Source organism: Bombus impatiens, unplaced genomic scaffold, assembly GCF_000188095.3.
Source record: "Bombus impatiens unplaced genomic scaffold, BIMP_2.2 scf_0633, whole genome shotgun sequence".
In the NCBI taxonomy this organism is placed as follows: Eukaryota; Metazoa; Arthropoda; class Insecta; order Hymenoptera; family Apidae; genus Bombus; species Bombus impatiens.
Genome location: NT_177052.1, coordinates 868,220 through 889,395, shown reverse-complemented (window position 1 = coordinate 889,395; position 21,176 = coordinate 868,220). Strand labels below are relative to the sequence as shown.

Genomic DNA, 21,176 nt, shown 5'->3' with positions numbered 1-21,176 from the left:
AAAGCCGTCCGGCCTTATTATTAGAACTATAGTTCTAAAGAACTATAAGCAAAAGTATTTTTAGACGTATATACGTGTTCAATTTATGACAAAGTAATGCCGTCCTAATATATATATACACTTCTCGACTGGTTCCACATTTTTTCAATACAATCACAATAGCCGTGTTTCATTATAATGAAATTTCACGAAGTTTTGTATAACGCACATAAAAAGGTTGCTGGATGGTAATGAATTGTTCGTTTAATAGGGGCCGCATAATAAAAGTGCTGGCGTAAGGAGAAAGGGAAAATGGAGGAAGAGGCAGGAAATGGAATCCACGAACACGGGGGAATGGTGAGCGCTTGATGAGAAGGAAAATGAGGATTTTTCGTTCGAAAGATCACAAGGAGGTAATAATCGTCCTAGAGTTAGTTTCTTACGTTAATACTGTATAGAGATAATTCTCCTTAATCCGATTTCCGGCTTATAGCTTCGTTTTGTTATATGCCGTTGAATTTAAGCGTGCAATTCTTCCTCCATTTAATGCTTCTTGAATTTCGAATAATGTGTTACATATAACATATATCCATTTCATTTTACTGTGGAATTCAGCATGAGAATTTCTATCCACAGGAACGAAATTATAATTGATATAATGACTAATATTGTTTCCAATGTTACTAGTTAATTTTTACATACACATATTCCATAATTAATATTATTGTTAAAACCATTCGTCTTTTCAAAATTTCCACCACCTATTAACATACTGAGTTATTTTACAATCTCAAAGATATATCCAACTATCTACAGCAATCTACTCACTAATATTTAATCAATTCCGTTTTAACTGTTAACGTATTTAGATTTTTTACAATCTCAAGGAAATATCATTCTATAGCAATTTATCAAAATTTAATTATTTTTTTTTAGTCAGTTAGTGGAAAATATTTCTATGATCAGCACGATTACAATATTTTAGCATATCTTCCTTCGGCTGACGTATGCGTGCCGTCACGTCAATTACAGCACAGTAATTGCAGCTGAACATTATTTTCTTTAAATAATGGAACACAGCTCAGTACCTCAATCTCTGCGGAGCGCGCCTCACTTGTTCGTCGTTCCTAGACGTCTTTCGACGAATTCGACCGCGAGGAAGCGTAATTCTACCTGTAAGATGTTCGACTGGACATTTTTCAAACGGAAGCAGACTTCCCAATCAAAGATCGCGCACAACACCCACGGGAATACTTGGATCAGGTCATTCCCAAAAGTTCTCTGGGTGGGACTCACCTCAATGTGAGTACCATTGAATTTCAAATGCATAATATATCACAACACATTATTAACAGTATTTTACATTATTAACTATAATTTTTAATGTAATCTTGAAACAAAAAATCATTTTAAGCTCGCTTTTTGAGAATATTTAAACCGAACTCCGTCTCGCTTTTCTAAAAAAATATTTCCCTCTATTTTTTTAGGCACAATTGCTTGTTTTATTAATTAAAATTTTTTTACTCTTGCAAAAAAAAAGATAATAAAATTCTACAATTTAAACGTTTTTTTCGCTACGTAACTTCCACAATCTGTGATTTTGCAAAAATTGTGCAGAATATTCCAATCGTTTAACGATCATGGATAAACGCTTGATTAAATTTGTCATTGTACTCGAATCCAAAGGTGATAATTGAAACGATGATAGTTTCAATTGCCTCTCTGAAAATTCCGGTTGTGCCTATCAAATGAAAAATAATCTTTTAAACGTCAGCAATCGTCGTTAACAATAATTTTGCTTAAATTGCTGGTTACGTGAAATGTAATTTGAGTGATTTCACGATTATTATTGCTGTTAATGCAGAATCATACGTGACACACGCGCTCTTATCAGCATATTTTAGCGGTTAATATACAATGTTGAGGAAGGATGTCAGATTTCAGGCCGGAACCTTCAGCAGTATCATACTTCGGGGAATAACATCTATTTCCTTATTGTTATATTTATCACTTAATTATGACATGCATCATGGGGAAAAGAATGCGATATAGAGTGAAAAAGGGAGCAGTAAGTACGTGCTCGATTTTATTAGAATCGTGGTAATAATAGCGTTTTTCCCACATATGATTTCAGATTTAATATTTTAAGATCTATATATAACACGGTTGCAAGCGATAGACATACGAGTACACTGTGGTTCAAGAGTATGTGAACACCAATTTTATTTTCATTTTACTTTCCTTTTAAAGAACCCAATCAAAATTAAACAAAAATTAATAATTTTGAACCAATATTCGAAATTTATTTTTATATCACTTTTTTTTTAAAGAACGTACTCAAAATTAAATTAAACTCCATAATGTCATAATAACGCTTGAAACGAGAACTAATTTCAAAAATAAAATAATCACAAATACAAATAGTAATCGCTCTTTTGTCAATTTTCTTCCAAATTACGAAACATCCTATGTAACATCATATTTTCGTTCTACTTTCATTAAAATGAACAATATAAACTCTTGATTTCGAAGTGACAGTAAAAATTCAAATCCTATAATTCGACGAAGTATGATGGATATACTTAATTGAAGTCTTCGAGAGAAGGAAATTTTTTAAGAGACCTTAATGTACCAGAGGAACTTCTACAAATCCTATTTCCGATGACTTACAGACTCAGTGCACAGTGTAATTTGTATAAGCAAACGTTTTTTAAGCAAATCGAAATCGGGGAACCCACCATCGGAGCTGGTGGGAAGTCATGAGTGCCCCTACTCCGAGTAGAACAGCTTGCGACCAACTACATACTATATAGTACTTCCATTTGGAGAACATTCACGTACTTATTGTGAGTGTGGCTCGAGCTCAGTTCTACAGTTTTGCGCGCGCTATTCACACGAGCCACATTGTATCCTAATCCCCGAACAGTCATAACAACATAAATGAAACTGTCGTATTTGAAAGTGAAAATGAAGTCTTTAATACTCATCGCGTAACGGTGCCATAAACTTTTACACTTGCTTCGAGTAAAACATTCAAAAAATCATAACGAATCCTGGAACGAATATGTTATGAGTACTGAGAAAATTATACACCACTTTCTATAACGATGTTAGCTATTTTTGAGAAGCTGAAACATCGTCGTAAGAAGTCGTCTAAACGTTTATCTTTTAAGTCAACCGAGGTTAGAAACATAGTGTTAGAATTTGAGAAAACAAAGGATAAGAAGAAGGCGTATAAAAATAAGTTTACGTCAACTGGAATTAAAACCAAAGTTTTCGGATATAGGAAAGCAAAGGATACAAAGGTTCGTAACAAAAAATATTTGCCTTCTAAGTCAAGCGAGATTGAAAACGGTGTTCCAAAGTATGAGAAAACAAAGGATTCTCGTCCTTATAATGAAAAATATTTGTCTCCTAAATCGAGTGAGATTAAAAACAGTGCTTTGAAATATGAGATAACAAAAGGCACAGAGGTGTATAATAAAGAATATTTGACAAATAAGAATTTATCGATTATGACTGACGACGAATTTGACTCGTGTGTAGAAAATTCTTTTGTTGGGGTGAATTTAATGGAGAAGAAATCTAGCAAGGCTAATGATCTTTCGAGGAGAAGTTTAGACGAATATATAATTGTGAGTATCGAAGAAAAGCCTGCGACACTTATCACGAAGAATGTACATGATAATAGTGATTCAGAAAGCGTGAAGACGAGTATTGTCTCGGGGAAGAACTGCTGTACAGCATGTAACGATAGATGGTACAGGAGGTTCATGCAACTAGTTTCGAGGACAAATAGGATTTCTCCTTGTGTGGTAACAGGGTGAGTGTAATTTACGAATATGAAAAATTTATTAATGATAAAATTTGTTAAGTGGTCAATTGTTACATTATACTGGATTAGTAAGAAGAAATTCGTACGTTGAAAAATAAATTGATTTGAAATCTTTCTTTGAAGAAAATGCTGCAGAATAAAATTTTCTAATTGTACATATGCGTATATCATGCATGTCCCGTCAATGTATTGTGAATTATGAAAGTAAATTCATATAAGGAAAGTACGATAACATTCGAAATCATGTTTCCACGTAGAACCATATGAATGAACCATGGCAACTTGGATGAACAAATTGCCTGATTATTACGTTCTCAGAATCGCATTAAGTATGAAATCGTATGCAAATCCACATGCTGTTTGTTTTCTCTTTTCTGGATGCATTCGTCCATAGTGGCTTAAATAACTCGATGAACGAGTAACAATTAAAATTTAGGTATACGCATCGCAATCGATGAAACTGTTATCGATTTTGCTAATTTAAGGTTGAGGATGTTCGATGTCGGAAGCGAAACAAACGATATCAAAGTATTATACGCTTATAATACAGTATTATATCATATAGTATCATATCATACATTATATAGACATCATATGTCACTAAAGTACGTTTCGGCTAAATATTACAAACAAAACTGAGCTAAAAAATATAGATTTAACAAATTTCCAAAACTCAATTCGAGTCGCAAATCTCTCTGATCTAGATAGTATCGCGACATAGAATTGCTAATTCGTTATCAAACACGATGCACCTGACGACGAAATCGATTAACAGTGGCATCGAAGAGGCTACGGTCGTCGAGTCGATTGGATCGTTGGGTGGCCATCGTGTTTATCCACCGAATAGATAGAGAGCCACGGAGAAATCGACGGATGTGACCGACGATAATGCACTTCTCACGGTTAGAAGACACGGTGCACGTGGCAAGGGAGTTTAAAGACCCGCTGGAAAAGCCGGCAGCCGTTGTTTATGCAGGGAAACCAGCGTCGGTGAGTCATTCGAGTAAATGACAGCGTGGTGTAACGCTTGCGTGCCCACCATCGCACGAAACGATAGCCAAAACGATAGTTGAATAGATTGTACGTGGGGAATATTTAATTTTACATTCAATAGACAAGAGGTTTAAGGCAATCTGTTGTATAGGTTTAACAAAGAAGTAGGTTTCTAAGACGATTTCGTCGATTTTGAAAATTAGTTACGTAATTCATTGTTAATAATCTATTAAGGACCAACATTGCATCAACGTTGACTATTGTTCGAATCGTTTTGAATAAATATTTATCTACGACAATTATCCGGACTAATTCCTTTTGTTGGAACGACTATAATTGAACTCGGGATACGATAAGATAAAATTTTAAGAATAACTTTGATGAGATTAATTGTTGAGTGTGGCGTACTTCTAATTAAATTATATTGTGTTGTATTTCAGCGATTTTAAAAGAATTTCATTCTCATGTCGTTTTCTCGAAATCTGAGAATATACATCAAGTAGTATTATGTTCAAAAATAGCCATACTCGCTTATGCGTGTCGACAATACGAAACGTCGTTGCGCACAATAGTTTCTAATTACGTATTACCCAAGGGCCCTGTTCGAACTTCATTCAGCCCTAAGTACACGGTACGTGAGTCGAGTGGCTGTGTATGCGACAGGATCTTGCGCAGAACGTGCGTAATGGACTTCCTGCGTGCATCGAACCTGAACACGCCTGTCTCTGTATTCTGGCATTGCACGCGGCTTTTTCATCTTCCTGGAAACGACTATTTTCATGCTATACGTGGAACGTGAATCCTTGATCGAATGACTATCGATTCGATTGACTTATATAGTCCTTAGTGTCATTTCGGGAATAAAATGGCCAACCTCTTGTAAACAAGCATATTTTCACAATTTCCGTGAACAAAATTGTTTATATTCACGTCTAATGTTTTTATTATTCTGAGCTTCCGAAACGTCTGCAAAAATGTTGGGACGCACATTAAAGTCTTTACTATACAAATAATTTTTCAGTTAAACGTTCGAAAGGAACGTCACGAGTGGAATTTCACTGGGATCGTAAGAGATCCGCGTAATGTACGATAGGTTAGTGCATAGGTTAGTTCCTAATTCAGAATTTTCAGGTATTTACTCTGTCGATATAGACTTCGAAATTTGAATGAAATACTATTTATACAGATAGATCATTCTTCTTACATCGTTGCATATTTGTGCGATTTGTGTCATCTTTAGATTTAAAAAAAGGGAAGTGATTAAGAAAAGATAATGATAATAAAGATATGAAAAGAGAGGAAAGACTAGATGCAACTTAATTCGCGGTTGTGAGGTTGTACTTCGATGTACGTTCATACACGCACAAGAAACACTCTCTATATTTGTTGCGATAAACATACGTAAAAATGTGAATAAAAGCTATTGATTATTGTAGATTCAGGAAAATATGAGTTACAAGAACATGTGAAATAAAATAAAAAGAATACTCACAAGTTAGGAAGAGGATATTAGATTTTGCGTGCATTTCTGCTAGCAGTTTGAACGATTGCGTTTGATAAATTTGAGTGGCATACAGAATAAAGAACGTTTCATATCTTGGGAAACTATAGATGCTATGCATTTTTCTTGTAAATTGCTGAAAATTACTGTTACCTGCAAGTAAATAAATTAGATAAGTTGGAAGATTAGAAGAAATAGTTATATAAACTTCTTGATCTATTGTATTTTAGGATTTATAGGGTCCTTAGCAAGTGTACGATGCCCGATATGAATGATACTAATTTCAAAAAATATATCTTGATAATTCATAAATTTCTTTTCTTTTACATTAGACAAATATTATATTATATATAATATTATTTACTAATAATGTTTATATAATTTATTTCATTCGTCTTGTCTATGAAATCTATAAAAATTATGAAATTAAAAATTTTTATTGAGAAGCTCGAGGATAACATTAAAAAAATATAAAATTCGATTCTTTTAAATAACAATCCATAACATTTTGTAATAATTTAATTAAAATAATTAGTTAAAATAATAAATGGTAGGAAAATAAATTAACACAAATTTATCACAATAGAGATCCAAAGGATTTTATTTTGCACTGTGTTAATATATATTAAGTACATTTAACAAATTGCCTGAAAATAAATTATGACTGAAATGAAATTCTTCAATAATTTGTATTTACTACATTGGATAAATTTATTTATTATATTTATTTACAACTATTTTGAAGATTACATAGAATTTTTGTGGTTTATTCAGAATTAATTATTCTCAGAATTAATAATTAAAAAGAGGATATTCACGTGAGATTAAATCGATAATTTTATCGTATTCAGAAAAATGCAACGATCCATGTTGACGGTTCCATTCGTCGTCAAATTCTAAAGAAGTTTCCTCACTCGCAATTGGTCCAAAACAGTATAAGGAAGAAACGAAGCCCATAGTTTCCATGAATATCATGACTAAAAGAAGATTATTAGCAAGAGAAGTCAGCATATCTTTATTGGTCGCGTTTCGATGTCTGGTTAGGTGATTCATTGATTTCATTAGACTATTCATAGAGCTGTCCACATCTTTTATTATCTCTGTAAATGAAACATTTATCTATATTACGTTCGTACTTCATGCTTAATAATATACTTTATATCTTCTTCGTACAAAGTTTATAAAGAAAATTTCTATGTATTTAATGTTTGGCGAATAAAAGGGAAATTATCGGACCTACCATGACCCGAAAAATTTCTTATAATAAAATGAATAAAATATCTAATTCAACTGTAATGTAATATAAATTGTGGTAACCTGATTTAGGACGAGCTACAACACGCTCCCGGATATTTTCAGAATCCAAATCTTCGTCGCTATTCCACTCGACTTGCGATGTGCTCGTGTCTGACGAGCTCGTGTCTGACGAGCGCGGTTCCTTTCCACTGGAGCTTCCGCCGCTGTGGAGTTCCAGTAGCTTGGTCATCCAGTCCATCAGACTAGATAAAACCTTCACGTGGCTCTGCCAAGCTTCCTTAAAGGTATCTCTCATTCCCTCCGCGAAGAATTTTTCAAAATCGACCGCAGATCGGTGCATTTTATTTATCGCTCCGAACGTTCTTACCATCGCTCCCTTTTTGTATGATTTCAAAGCTTCCGAGATTTCACTGTGCCTGGTTGAAAAGCAGATATGTATAACTTTCACATTTCTAAATTTTTATAGAAATTGTTTAACTCCTTTTGATTATTAACCCTTCTAAAGGATTTTAGTTACACATACTAAAATTTAATTAAATCAACTTCAATCGTATAAAATTTAATCATACTAACTTCACCGCTGCCTTTTTGTTCTTACTCGCGGATTTTGAAAATCTATTTAGTTTCTTTTTGCCATCCTCGTAAATACCAAGGTATTGGCACAACTCATCGATAAATCTTTGTCCCCATTCGCTTTCCGAAAATGTGTCGCTAAGATCACTAACAGCACGATGGAAAGAAGATCTTCTAGGTATCTTTCTGTCCAATATTCTTTCAAACACGTACTTCGTTTTCTTTTTAATTTTTCGTGGCATTCTTCGATCGGGTTTACAAGAGACCTCCGTTTCTCCATATTTATCTTCCATAGTTTTGCAATGACTCAATCTTCGAATCGCCCTTGTCCACGATTTCGCGTCAAAATTATGCATTTTCATATTCGATGATTGTTTCGAGCTGCTTAGGCATTCATCGAAGCGTTGCAATTCGCGAATGCACTCGTCGTAATCGATTCCCCTGTTTCTCGCCGTTGAAAGACAAAAGAAAATGTGCCAGGACTTTTGTCCTGGATGATTCTTTAGAACATTCGTTTGTGAGATGTTCCTTAAACTAGTTTCCAAAGTTTTAAGGGTGGTTTCCGGTGTATGTTTCATCAGATCGAGGATTGCTCGATTTAGACTAAAAGAAGATCTACGCTTCCTATTGTTCGTTATTTGCAGCAGACATTGCGATAGTCTGTCGCTAAATTCTGCTGCATCGTTCACTACGCCGAGGAATTTGAAGCCGTTAGCGTGTCTATTCAGTTGCTGGAACTGTGTGAATATTTTAGCTTATGAATTTTTGGAAGAGTTAATCGTAAAGATAGTACCGAAAAATTTCCTAGGAATCTTTAAAACTTGTATAATTGATTATCAGGTTGTTTGCTGATATACATACATAGAATAAAAGGTTTCACATTTTTCAAGTTTTCGATAGTTTTCGAGTTTTAGTAATAAAAAGTAATAACATAGAATTAATTACATATTCTATACTTTGATGCAGTAATTTATCTTACTAACAGAATTTTAGTGTCATATTACTATATTAATTGTTTTAATTTATTATCAATTATATATTGATACATAAGTTCACCAATTAATTACTTGAAAGACAGAAATCTTTATCATTAAAAACATTGACTATACAACGTAAAGCACAATTAACAAGCAAAATACCTCGTTCAATTTTCTCATTTGCACAAACCTTACTTTCTCGGAAAGTCGTATTTCCTTCTCCAAGATACAAACCAGTCGATGATCTAATTTCATTAATCATGTTTCCTAAGTCTCGTATCACGTATATACTTTGTAGCAGCAACTCAGAGAACCAATCATCGGACAATGGATCCTGACTCGAACGTTTTTCGTATCGTTGAACGGTATTAATTAGTCCACAATCATTAGCGAATTGCATGAGCTTTTTCCTTATACTTTCACATACTTCTCGAATAGTTGATAGCAGACCATATGAATTAGACGATGTAGATCTTAACACAATCGGTTTGTCTATAGGCTCTGCTATTTTCGAAAAGAAGTTTCGTATCGTCCTTTCCAAACGATGCACTTGATTTGGATTAACTAACACAAAGGTATTTGGATCTGATCGAGTATCATTTGGAATTGGAGAATTGCTTCCAGTGGTATGTTTAGAAGTTGAAGAACATAAAATGAGGCCTGTGTGAAAATATAAGTCTCTCTTGAGAATCTTTCAATTTATGCAATTAGTTAAAAAATATGAATAACTGAGAAAGGAAAAGAATTCAGTTTTAGAGGCTTACCTAAGAATACGAGAAACGAAATTAGCTTGAAAATCATGGTGAAAATAATATACTCGTCTGTAACACTGCTCCTTCTTCGCTATTTTATATATACTTCGGTATATCTAACTTTCTCGTTCTCAAAATATCGAAGAAGACACATTTTTGATAACACGATATGAAATATTGCATCGTTCTGCCATTCTCAAGTGCATTACAGATTAAACTACCATATGTAAACCCTCATAAACGTCGCTTTACATCTGCAGTTTTTATGAATGTCTAGTGAAATATTACCAAAGAAACGAAATAAATAGAGATAAGTAACAGAAAGCGAGACTTACAACGTTAAAAATAGGATCGAGGATACGTTGAGTAAAAAATTCAAGGACTTCTTTGCAGCTTCTTTTGGTTTCCTCCAACCACTACCAGCCAACAATACGATGTACACTCCCGTTCATAACTATTAGGCCACTTACAGGAAATGAAATAAACTCAATTCTATTTTTATTTATTAAATTCCTCGTGTAATTCTTGCAAATAATTTTTATAAATCTTTTGGACGTCATCCTGCATGAATGCAAAGTTATGATCGACTAAATCTTAATAATTTCAACCAACCATCAAAATTAGGAAGTGTCCTCGTACGAACCGTGCTTTATAGTGACAGTGTACTTTGTGGAAAAATACTCAGAGAAATACAGAAGACACTTAAGCAGCCAGCGATAAGAATAGAAGCCACAGGAAGGAAAAATTAGCATTTGTTAGACAAAGGATCATCGACTTCCGACAAAACAGATGTACCGCGATGCCAACGACACTCGACGAATTCTAAAATCATCTCAGTTACTTAAATCATCCTTGGCAACGATCTGTAAACTCTTTTGACACACCTGCCGTGTAAACAGCACGGTACCATTCTGATGACAATTCTCGTTTCTGAACGTTGACTCACCGGTGCTATTTGAGAATCATGGCGCCATCAGGATTACCAGTACCGACCAGTTACCAAGATTCACAAATCTCAGTTTCCACGGAACGATGTTCGTGTAAATCCGCGTTTCCTATCTCCGTGCGAGCTATCTTCGATTAAAGAATAATTGAACAGATAAGGAAGATTGTAAACGCGTCAGATAAGAAAGTAGAAGATCAAGGATAGTCGAGAAGTTATTGACGCGCGGTCTGTGAGCATCCGCCATCTGGTGGCTGGAGAGGAAGCAACAGTGAATGGAAAATGTCAAGGCGTGTTATTCACGGCAGTGTTGACTGCTTCGAGCTGACCTACCGGTGTTAACTTGTTGTTCGCCGGAATTTCTGACGATACTCGTTGAACATTGCGTGATTTTAGCAATGAGCGACCCGTGGCTCTTGCTCGAGCTATAGAAGTGACGTTTCATCGACGAGAGAAAGTTAATTTGGTCTATTAAAGAACGTGTAGGAGGATGTTATGAATTTCATTTGGGCGTAAAGAACATACCTGCCAGAATGGACGAGGAGACGATGTGGAAAGATTTCTATCACAAGATTGTTGTGGAGAAGGAAACGAAGGAAAAGGAGGAGCAAGAAAAATCGGAACACGAAACAAGGTAGAGAGAGAAAGAGAGAGAGAGAGAGAGAGAGAGAAAGAGAGAGAGAGAGAGAGAGAAAGAGAGGAACCTCTGCAGTAGACAATTAATAGACTGGAAACCATAACTTTCATTTTCTTGTTTACGTGTGTTAGTCTTTAACATGTCGTTTGCGCTATTAACAGAGAAATGGGACTGTGCTCGTGGAATATATGTAATCATAAACGTGTTAATAATTAATCTTACGCGCTTATAAGGATTAATGCAGTAACGTACAAACATTTCACTTTATATTGCAAAAGTAATATTTTAAAGAATTGTAACTAATATTACATAATCACATAATAGTTTTTACATGTACTGTTATTTGCTAGCGTTTACTTGCCATCCTGTAATGCAGTTAACATTAATTGTTAGCTGAGATTTGTTTAGTTTTTAGTTATTAACTAAAATTAGTAGATCTGTAGTCGCATACAAACGTAGATTAGTTCTTTTAATAGAATTAGTCATGCTGCAAAATAAATTTCTATTAATTCTAATTTATGCGACTGGAGTTATTTGATTTAACTTTTCAAATCCAAAGCGAAACGGTAAGCTTCTTCAGTATCATTTCCAAAAATGGACAAGTGTCGTTCAGTAACCAATCGCTTTTGTAGAAATTATAACTCTCCAAAATAAGGCAACTTCAAAGAGGAATTTTGTTCGATCACAAGCATTTAAATGCAAATACTTCTCGCTTAAACGGAGTCTGTAGCACGTCGATCTTATGACTCACAATGATTGCCAATGCAAAATGTAATAGATAAAAATGAATCAGGTGACATAAACGGCGGAAAGAGTCGCTTAACTTGTTTCTGTTTCTCATGCACTTTTCTCCACGTTTTATCGTTTTCGAGAAAAGTTCAGTGTTAAAAGTTAACGTATTCGTCGATGTTTTCACGATGGAATACCACGTGTTCGTCTGTGATGAGTCGTTGTTGCAGCGGTCTCGTTCCAGAACAGACGCTCGTTGCGTTTTACTCGTTGGCACGTTGGAATGACGATCTGAAACTCTCGTATGTACCACATACGCGCGATCTATTATTAAAACCAGACTAACGCGCGTTGTCCGGAACATCTGTAGAGGAATTGTTTCTCCAGGTCGCGCGAACGAGCGTAACGAGCCACTGGGATCCGTGACTCAAGGTCGACGTTTCGCGATTTATTGCCAACGTAATTTAAGGTATCGCGATAATCGCAGTGACAAAATATTAATTGCATCATAGAGATATGCAAAGTATGATTGCAATGGCAAGTGCGACAATTGTAACGGAGAAATATTAATTGCGATACGCTAATGGCGATTGCAATGCAAATTTGACGGTACAAATTTGTTGCAAGATTGGGGTAATCCATATGGAATTCGTTTTTAATTACAGACTTTGAACGCGTTAAATAGGAAGTTTTACATAAAAAAACAGACAACTTAAAATTTCAGTATCTTTTAACGAAGAATCTATCGAAATACAAAAAAAATTGAGAATTACAATTGACCAGAGATTTATTAATATAGATGCAATTGAGAAAATGATTCGAAATTTTTGGACGTCATTTGGATTTCATTACGTGTATAAGAAAGCGTCTTTGTTTATATCAAGCGGCATCTATAAATATGCCAGACAGAAGAGTTGGTCATCCGTTGATGTCACACGAGGAAAAACAGTTTGCACAAAAGTAAAATGCAAAGGAGGTTTCATCCTACTCATACAAATACTCTACGAAGTATAGCGTGTAAACTATATAACGAGACTGTCGTATTCCGCACGATCTCCTTAAACAGAAAAGAAGCAATGTGCAGACATACGTGTTAATTAATTCTTTCATGATGTCTCAACTATTGCATTGCCGTCGATGACAGAAGCTCTACGAGACGACTAAAGTGGCTACTACAATCTGTTCAGGAACCATTAAACGTGTATATAAAACGTTACGAACGAATACCATTAATTCTTCTTATCATTTACAAATATTTAGTAAAATCTAAATATACATGACTCTCGTGGAAACCAATGATAAAGGCAAGAAAACTAAAAAATAGGCTAATAGGAAACGTATGTAGCAATAAAGAACAGACAAATTTTAGACGTAGAATCGTTTTAACAGAATTAAAAAGATAAATTAATATAAAATATACTAATAGACAAAAGCATAGACACAGTGTATATACACGTTATAACTACATATATCGTCTATCTCCAAAAAGATAATTTTACACGTTGTTCACTTGTAATTACAATTACTGAAAAAATATAAAAATATACACGTATATTCTTTTTAAAAGCCAACGACGAATAGCAAAATTACATTTCTAATAAATTAATACGAAATAGACGTAGTAGGAAAAGTGAGTATAAAGTGAGAAACAATACACATACGATCTTATACCAAGAATATACAAATGCTATAAATTACTAGCTTACCCATTTTCAAAAAACCATTTCTCACGACCATGCGTTTAATTAACAAAAAAAGACGTAACACTATACGATTTTCTAATTATGAAATGTTCATAATCAACAATAGCGAAGTGAGTTAATTAACTGCAATTGCCGGTGTTACTACGTATCTAGTCAGCAGAAATCGCGATGTTTTTTCCCATAGGTCAACGATATACCAATGTCGGTGAAGACGTCATCCTGACTACCCCGGGAATTCCTTGTTTCCGTGGCAGATACGCAACTGTGCAGAACGTTAAATCATCAGCGCGTAGGTGAACGTCCCACGGGAAATTAACGTTTAAAAACAGGTTACAGGATAAAGGAAAATATTGATAAGCTTGAAGGCGTACGAATATAATTTTGATACTTTTTTGAAAATAATACAATGACCATTTTTCGTTTGCATTTGTCCTCGAAAATTACAACGTGTACATGGTCACGTGAAATCACATAAATAGTCGGACATAGAAGTTAACGCGAAGCGGATCGAGTCCGCTCGAATTTTGTAACGATAGGGACCACTGAAGGCCGTTCGTGACTTACATCACTGAGGACCTTGTGCTTCTTGCTCGCAAGACAACAACGTTGCCTTACGGTCGTATATCTGTAAAAGATTACGTAAAATTACAATATATACATGGTGTCTCGTCTAAGTATATTCTCTGAATAGATTAAACGTTTATTTTCTGAAACTTTTGAGAACAAATATCCAACATTAAAACGTTGTATGCAATTATTAATACATTCTCAGTTTGTATTTTGTTAAATATAGGGAACAAAGAACTAATTAAGTTCGATAATATTATGTACTTCTTAAACCATTGAAACTGATTCAAATGAAACACGCTGTATGTACGCTGTATATGTATATTAATGCAAATACACATATATCAGATGCAAAATCACCCATAATTATTCGAGAGACGAAGAAAGAAAGAATTATTATAAAAATAAGATATCTTGCGAATGTTAGAATACACGTTCCTTTATGAGAATGGTTAATATTGCTCCTATTTTACGTTGCAATTGTACGTGCCTTAAATCCAAACTATTTAAGCAACGTACGTTAAATTCTGAAACCGTCCAAAATGGTAAGTTCGAATTGAATGAGAAATAATTGTGAGCAACAGCTTAAATAATTACAGCCGAATATTTTGCGTAATTATCGAATACTTTTCTTTATTTTGAAATTGTCTACATTTCGTACAATTCATTATTTAATCATTTTTACAATAATTTTGGAATGAATTATTTAAAAAATGATTATTAGATTGCATTAGTATTACTTTATGACACAGGATTTTAGTTGCATATAGTTTTCCAGAATGTTACCATAAAGCGTAGCTAATTGAACTATAATTTATACTTCACGCTGATATTTTCCATATCCTGTATGCTGAAAGCAAAAGACTGCAATTTACCATGATAGTAATCTCGTTGAAGCATATCTTTAACATTTTGATGTATGTATATTATAATGATATACAGATTCAGTTATTTTTTTCGTATCCTGTTTTAAAAAATATATTCCCTTCGTGTAGTCAAGTTAATCCACGAGTCAATCCACATAAAGTCTATTAATAATTTAAAAAAGAAATCTCAAAGTTTCTAAAAATATACATCACCGTGAAAAATAATTAAAGAGCATAGTATAAAGAGCAAGAAAGTATTTTTGTTCCACTTAAAAAATATCTTTCAAGCAGATTTTTTAATTCTTCGATATTTCAAAACTGTTATGTAACTCAGGACATTTAACAACTCAGTGCATATTTTAGCACACGATAATTATCGTAGGTCGAACAAGTTGTGCTATCATCGTTTTCTATGTGGTCATTTAAAGAACAAAAAATTTGCAAGTTATAAATGGTAATCGGTATCCGATATACTCGCGCCAATCAAGCGATTACAAAGCGTAAAAACAAAAGCAAAAAGTAGGAACGTGTTTGGAGAGCCAATCCGCGATAGTGTACCAAGACGAAGAATGTAGTTCGGTGAATCATGTCTCTTCGGTCAAGTTAAAAATAAAAGAGGCTAGTTGGAAGCAAGATGTACCGTAAAATAAAGATGTTAGAAATACCGTAAGAGCATGTGGTTTTCCTTTCCCTGCTACGCGAAAGCTTGAAAAAAGGGGAAATGTGTGCGTGTGTGATTTCGTCCATTTTACAACACAAATATTTTATCATTTTATGCCATTAGTATTTTGATATTACATTACATTAAAAATATTATTGACATGTAAAGGAGTGTGAAAATTTCCTTAATTTTCACATCTTTCAAGTTAAAAGAGTTTCCTTAATTTTAATGATCTTTAAATTGCTAAATTTTCTTACATATTATCATATTTTAAGATGAATAACTGTTCTTAATTTCGTTATCTTCTAACAAGGTTTATTCAGTGACAAAACAGAAATTTATAGAAAATCCAGAATAGTTTGCAATTAAATGCAATGACTGGGAATTGGAACAAAAGAGCACCTTGAAATTGCAAACAAAGTTCCGGAGAATCTACAGCTTCTACGATACACATGCATTTATTATCTTTTTTATTTATCCAGAAGTAAACGTGAATCATGCATATACCGATATTTCCAGTAGAGTATTTATTGCGCAAGTAGAGTCTGTGAATTGGTACAGGGAAGGTAATAAGCGGGGAAGTTCTGATTTTATTAATTATTCTCGAGAAGAGCTGATCGTATTCCAGCTAAACAATCGAGAAATTACCATGTATGTTGTTACAATATATCGTGAAAGTAGTTTCATTGTTAGGAATCGTTGTATCGTATCGAAATAACGAGCAAAGCGGTGACAGTAATTAAAATGATTGAAACTCGCATTGCTTCGTTTTCTCGATGAACGAGAAATAGTTGGTTAGTCACATTATTATCAATTACTTTCATAAACAGCACATTTCAAAAGTATAATATAAAGGCATCTAATTTTCTTATTTCATTCAATTTCATTGGACAGCAATTTTAGTATAATAATTTTAATAATTTTCTCGCAATAGCAAAGTACCAAAAAATTGTTAGCAGATATACCAAACCAAACTTTATTCTCTATTCGCTAGTAATTAATTATATTTACGAAATTCTACAACTTAACTACAAACTGTAGATCAGTTACACTATAATTTTAGTAGAATAATATTATTAATGTTTTAATAATATAAAAGTTCCTAAAATTCCTAAAAGTTAAAAGATATGATAAATTAAACATTATTTTTTATTCCCTGCCAATTATATTTATCAAACTCTACAATTCTCCAGTTCTACGATGCTACGATACGGTTCTTGAGCTATAAAATATACGTAACAAGAGATGCAATAATGATACCTGACGCGCTTGAATTATGGGAAAGTTTGATGTACCATTGATGTTGATATTGCACGATATCTACTTCCTTCTTCTCTGGTTCGCCTGAAGTCCTCCGGCAGTTTGTTGTCAGACATGCTCCGACTGACACATTTTACATCGACGTCTCATTCTCCTGCAAGTATACCGTTCTACTAATAGCAGGTCTAACAGTGAAGTGAGCATTTATCATACATTATGATAAATTAACCGCGCAGATCAGTCAAATATTACGTGCAGTGAGGTTTAACAAATATTACTATAAAATCACAGAATTATTAAAACATTTATGTTTATTCTTCGGTGAAGGATTTCAGGATATTTTTCTGGAAATTACGTTTGATGATTATCATAATTATATAATTTTCAATAAAATTCTATAATTTAAAATAAAATAATTCTGAATTTCAATTTTATGGTTAATAATTAAATAATTTCGAATATAATTTTATGATTAAAAATTAAATAATTTCAAATATAAATTTAAATTGTGAAATTAACTGTTTAACAAAGTGAGATATAATATCATAGAATACAAAAATTTGGAGCAGGAAATATAAATATTCATTTGCAAAAAAGGAAATAAAAATGTAAGTACATTATCAAATATCATTGGACGCACAGTCTGATCAAATCTACTTTCCGGATGCACAACCATGATACGAATTTATCTGTCTTCCAATTATGACTCTTCGATAATTCCTTAACGGCACAGAAACTATTGAGAAATGATACACAGAAGCATAAACACTTGGATAAATTATTTCATAAAAGTAAAATTATTTCCTAAGAAACAGTTTATTTCATATATTGATTGGTTTCTAACTAAATCAAATACAGACTCTCGTAAAGTAATTAGTATGCCTGTGTTGGATCGATTTTTCAATTATTTCAAATGGGAATTGCTCATAACTATCAGACATATAAAAATTGTCAACCAGTCAGCCAAAAACAATTAGAGCGTTTCGTGAATCGTCAGTGTTATTTCGTGAAGCACGTGTGAAATGGAGAATTTGTGTTTTTCTTCCGAAGGAGAGAGAGTCGAAAAATGGCGCACTTCCAAAAGCTGGACGAGACGCATCCTTACTACGCGATCGCCGCGGCTCGAATGTCGCAAAAACCGGAAACGAAACCGGTCACCGTAGGCAGATTCTATTGGAAATTCGCTGCGTTCAACTTCATTCATAAAAGGTGAATTGTGTTGTTCGTTGCTTAAGTAACGGGAGTGTACTATGCGACAGAGCTGTATACTTTCTCTTTTCACTTGCGAAATTTTACAAAAATTTACTTACATGCTTTTTCTTAGAAAAATTCTGAAACATATACGTACACACCATTGGCCAAATATCGAATCATTAATATTCCATAAAATTTAAGAAGTTAGGATATAATTATTTATTTGAAGTCGTAGTCACTTTTTATGTCCAGCTCTGAAGTATAGTCTACTAAATGGACTCTACTTGATTTATATAGTAGAATTCAGCGTAGTTGCTTTCCAAAATATGTTTGAACGCTGCAAGGTTTCATTGTTTTTCTATGAAACTTGTGACTTATCTATAAGTCATAATCGCATGACTATGACTGATAGTATGCATATTTATCTTTCTTGAGTTATACGATTATTGATTTTCTGATAATGCTTATTTACGTGGGTACGAAACACATTAAATATCAATAAGTCCTATAATATGATTTTCACGAGGTATTAGGTTATTCTATAAACGGTGCAATTTTTCTGTTAGATATAAGTTATAATATTTACGAAAACATGAATTCTTCATAAATTGCCAAAGAATAATAAAATAATTTTTTACGAAGAAGAATAAAGAATGTAAACGTTCACATTGACTGTGAAAAGGAGCTATTATGCAGTCGGTGGTTTCAAATAGCTCGTTTTTTAGCACACTTAGCGAAATCGGTCGGAGACGAAGAAAACAGGAGTTGCTTCGCATCACAATTAACGTGACATTAAATAAGACATTTGCTTTCATCATTCACCACTAGCTTCTTGCAACTTATTCTTAATATTCCACCTATTAACCGCAACGTTTTCCTTTAAATTATCACGCAATATTTTAAACGATCAAAGCAAACATAGCATTTGCTTCAATGGAACATTGATCCTTTATACTTCACTAGCGCCACTAAATTGATACAGTAAAACTTTCATCCGATTTCTTTCTCACCCGTGAAAATTGAAAAAAGAAAAGAAAGCTATTATTTAATACAAAAAATTTACAAAAATTCATAATTTCTTTTATACGAAATTTTTTCTGACTTTAATCGACGCTACTATAAAATTATGTTGAAATCGTTGATCGATGCAACAAAAAATTCTCAGAGTAAAAAGGATTGATATAAATGTTTAGATACAATTTTTAGTATTATCTTCTACAATTAATTTCCTTGTTTCCTAATACGTATGTACAGAATACAAGAGACCGATGGCGGTTTCTTCGAAAATCTTGGAACATTATTGGCTGAGAAGGTTCGGGCGCAGGAACAGGAGGAAGGACCGCTTCCAAAGAAGAAAGATGAGGTTCAGGAAACGGGAGAGGAAGAGGACAATTTCAGTGAAGAAGGTAGTATCGAGGAGCCTGTCGATGCACTTTTGGAGACTGACAGCGACAGGGACGAAAATGAGCATGCCACGAATTTCTTAGCCGAATCTATGGGATGGAACGTGAGTTATATACCACTTTTATTTTTTTCAGTGTATTTTAAGTTACCGGATATTATTTATTATCAATTTGTTTTTTTACTATGATCATTGATACGAGATACATTTCTATCGAATTTTTAGACAAATTTAAATTGTCACTATATATGACAATTTTGTTAAAAGATTCTAATTATTCCTGCCGAACTTTTTGAAAAATTTCTATTGCATTTCGCCGCATTTAAAATTATCGACAGTTCTCTATTATTATTTTATTTTGAATGATATGATTTAAGATCATTGTATTTCAAAGATGCTACAAAATATACATTTTAAGACAATTGACGCGCGTTTCTATCGAAGTTTCCTGAAGAATCGTGTGCAACCCAAAGAAACGTTGTTCCTCTCTTCACTCAAGATTCGATTATTTAATCAACACATAAAATCGCTTAATGTTTCTTCTAATTCCTCCAAGAAATTTTATCGAGTCTTCTAATTTTCAGAATTTCATTTGCTTCGAAATCTCCGACTTTGAAAACATACGTAACCACAGTGTACTCTTCCTACTTGCGAATCGGCCATAAAATCTTTCATTTTTTCGTTTGTCCGTCTGTTGATTTAAATGGCGGATGTTAAATGTCCGCCACATCTCGAAGTTCGAGTGTTTCTTTTCTTGGCTTGCTGAAATTTCGAGAGCCACCGGATAACTCGAAATATCAATGACTTCCGCGAATGGAACGCTCGACGCCTCATCGAACCGCTTAAAATACTCTGATAGACTTATCTACGCCAATACGAATACGAGTGGTCTGTTTATCGTTATTTGCTTGGTTTATAGAATGCTCTGTGGGAAGTTATGGGAAACAGATGGAGAAAAGTCGTGGGAAAGTATCTTGAAATAATGATCAAATATAATGTATACATAGTGAAGAGCATCGTAACCTGATGGTATTAATCTTGGATTTAATTTTCGATTTAATTTACCGATAAGCAATTAATCCCTAAAACAAATTTTAATTACATGGTTCGGGAAGTAACCTGCTCTGGTAAAATTTTTTTTTCGTTTAACTTAAAATATTATGTTTAATAAAAAATTGAACTCTGAAGTGAATTCCAATCCAAGATTACTTGACAAATAGAGCTTTAGACTAATAAATAATAGATCTGAGAAATAGAAATAGATTACTTAATTTAAAAAACTTAATTCTTAACATGGATTTCAATCAGATTATTCTCGATAGGTAACGTTTTGCTTAAATTAGTTTT

At 33.5% G+C, this 21,176-nt stretch overlaps 2 protein-coding genes across 6 annotated transcripts in view; one reads left to right on the top strand and one right to left on the bottom strand.

The window, feature by feature from the left end:
• Nucleotides 1-3,071: 3,071 nt before the first annotated feature.
• The window catches only part of LOC100748538 (protein unc-13 homolog 4B), a 37,947-nt gene continuing 19,842 nt past the window's right edge, over nucleotides 3,072-21,176 (top strand). For 2 of the 5 annotated variants that reach the window (XM_024369636.2, XM_024369635.2), the window contains exons 1-2: nucleotides 3,072-3,802; nucleotides 19,682-19,934. In XM_024369636.2, coding sequence (XP_024225404.1) covers nucleotides 3,087-3,802; nucleotides 19,682-19,934 — 969 coding nt within the window. In that variant the 5' untranslated portion in view covers nucleotides 3,072-3,086. Of the gene's footprint in view, nucleotides 3,803-10,925; nucleotides 11,445-17,286; nucleotides 17,430-18,283; nucleotides 18,443-19,681; nucleotides 19,935-21,176 lie in introns of those variants that run through there. The other 3 variants (XM_012389072.3, XM_012389074.3, XM_012389075.3) reach the window with 3 other exon arrangements.
• On the bottom strand, nucleotides 6,981-10,354 carry LOC100749255. Its single transcript, XM_012389051.3, has 5 exons — nucleotides 9,880-10,354; nucleotides 9,306-9,775; nucleotides 8,139-8,875; nucleotides 7,626-7,981; nucleotides 6,981-7,408 (listed from the first exon to the last, which is right to left on the bottom strand). Exons 1-5 carry the CDS (start codon nucleotides 9,914-9,916, stop codon nucleotides 7,101-7,103), a joined length of 1,908 nt encoding a protein of 635 aa, XP_012244474.1. The 5' UTR covers nucleotides 9,917-10,354; the 3' UTR covers nucleotides 6,981-7,100.

Excerpts from the sequence above, each read along its gene's own strand:
- LOC100749255 (XM_012389051.3), bottom strand. The coding sequence starts at position 9,916 with ATGATTTTCAAGCTAATTTCGTTTCTCGTATTCTTAG. Across the intron at positions 9,776-9,879 it reads TTCGTTTCTCGTATTCTTAG|GCCTCATTTTATGTTCTTCA; the intron begins GTAAGCCTCTAA and ends ATTTTCACACAG. Across the intron at positions 8,876-9,305 it reads CGACTTTCCGAGAAAGTAAG|TTCCAGCAACTGAATAGACA; the intron begins GTTTGTGCAAAT and ends ATATTCACACAG.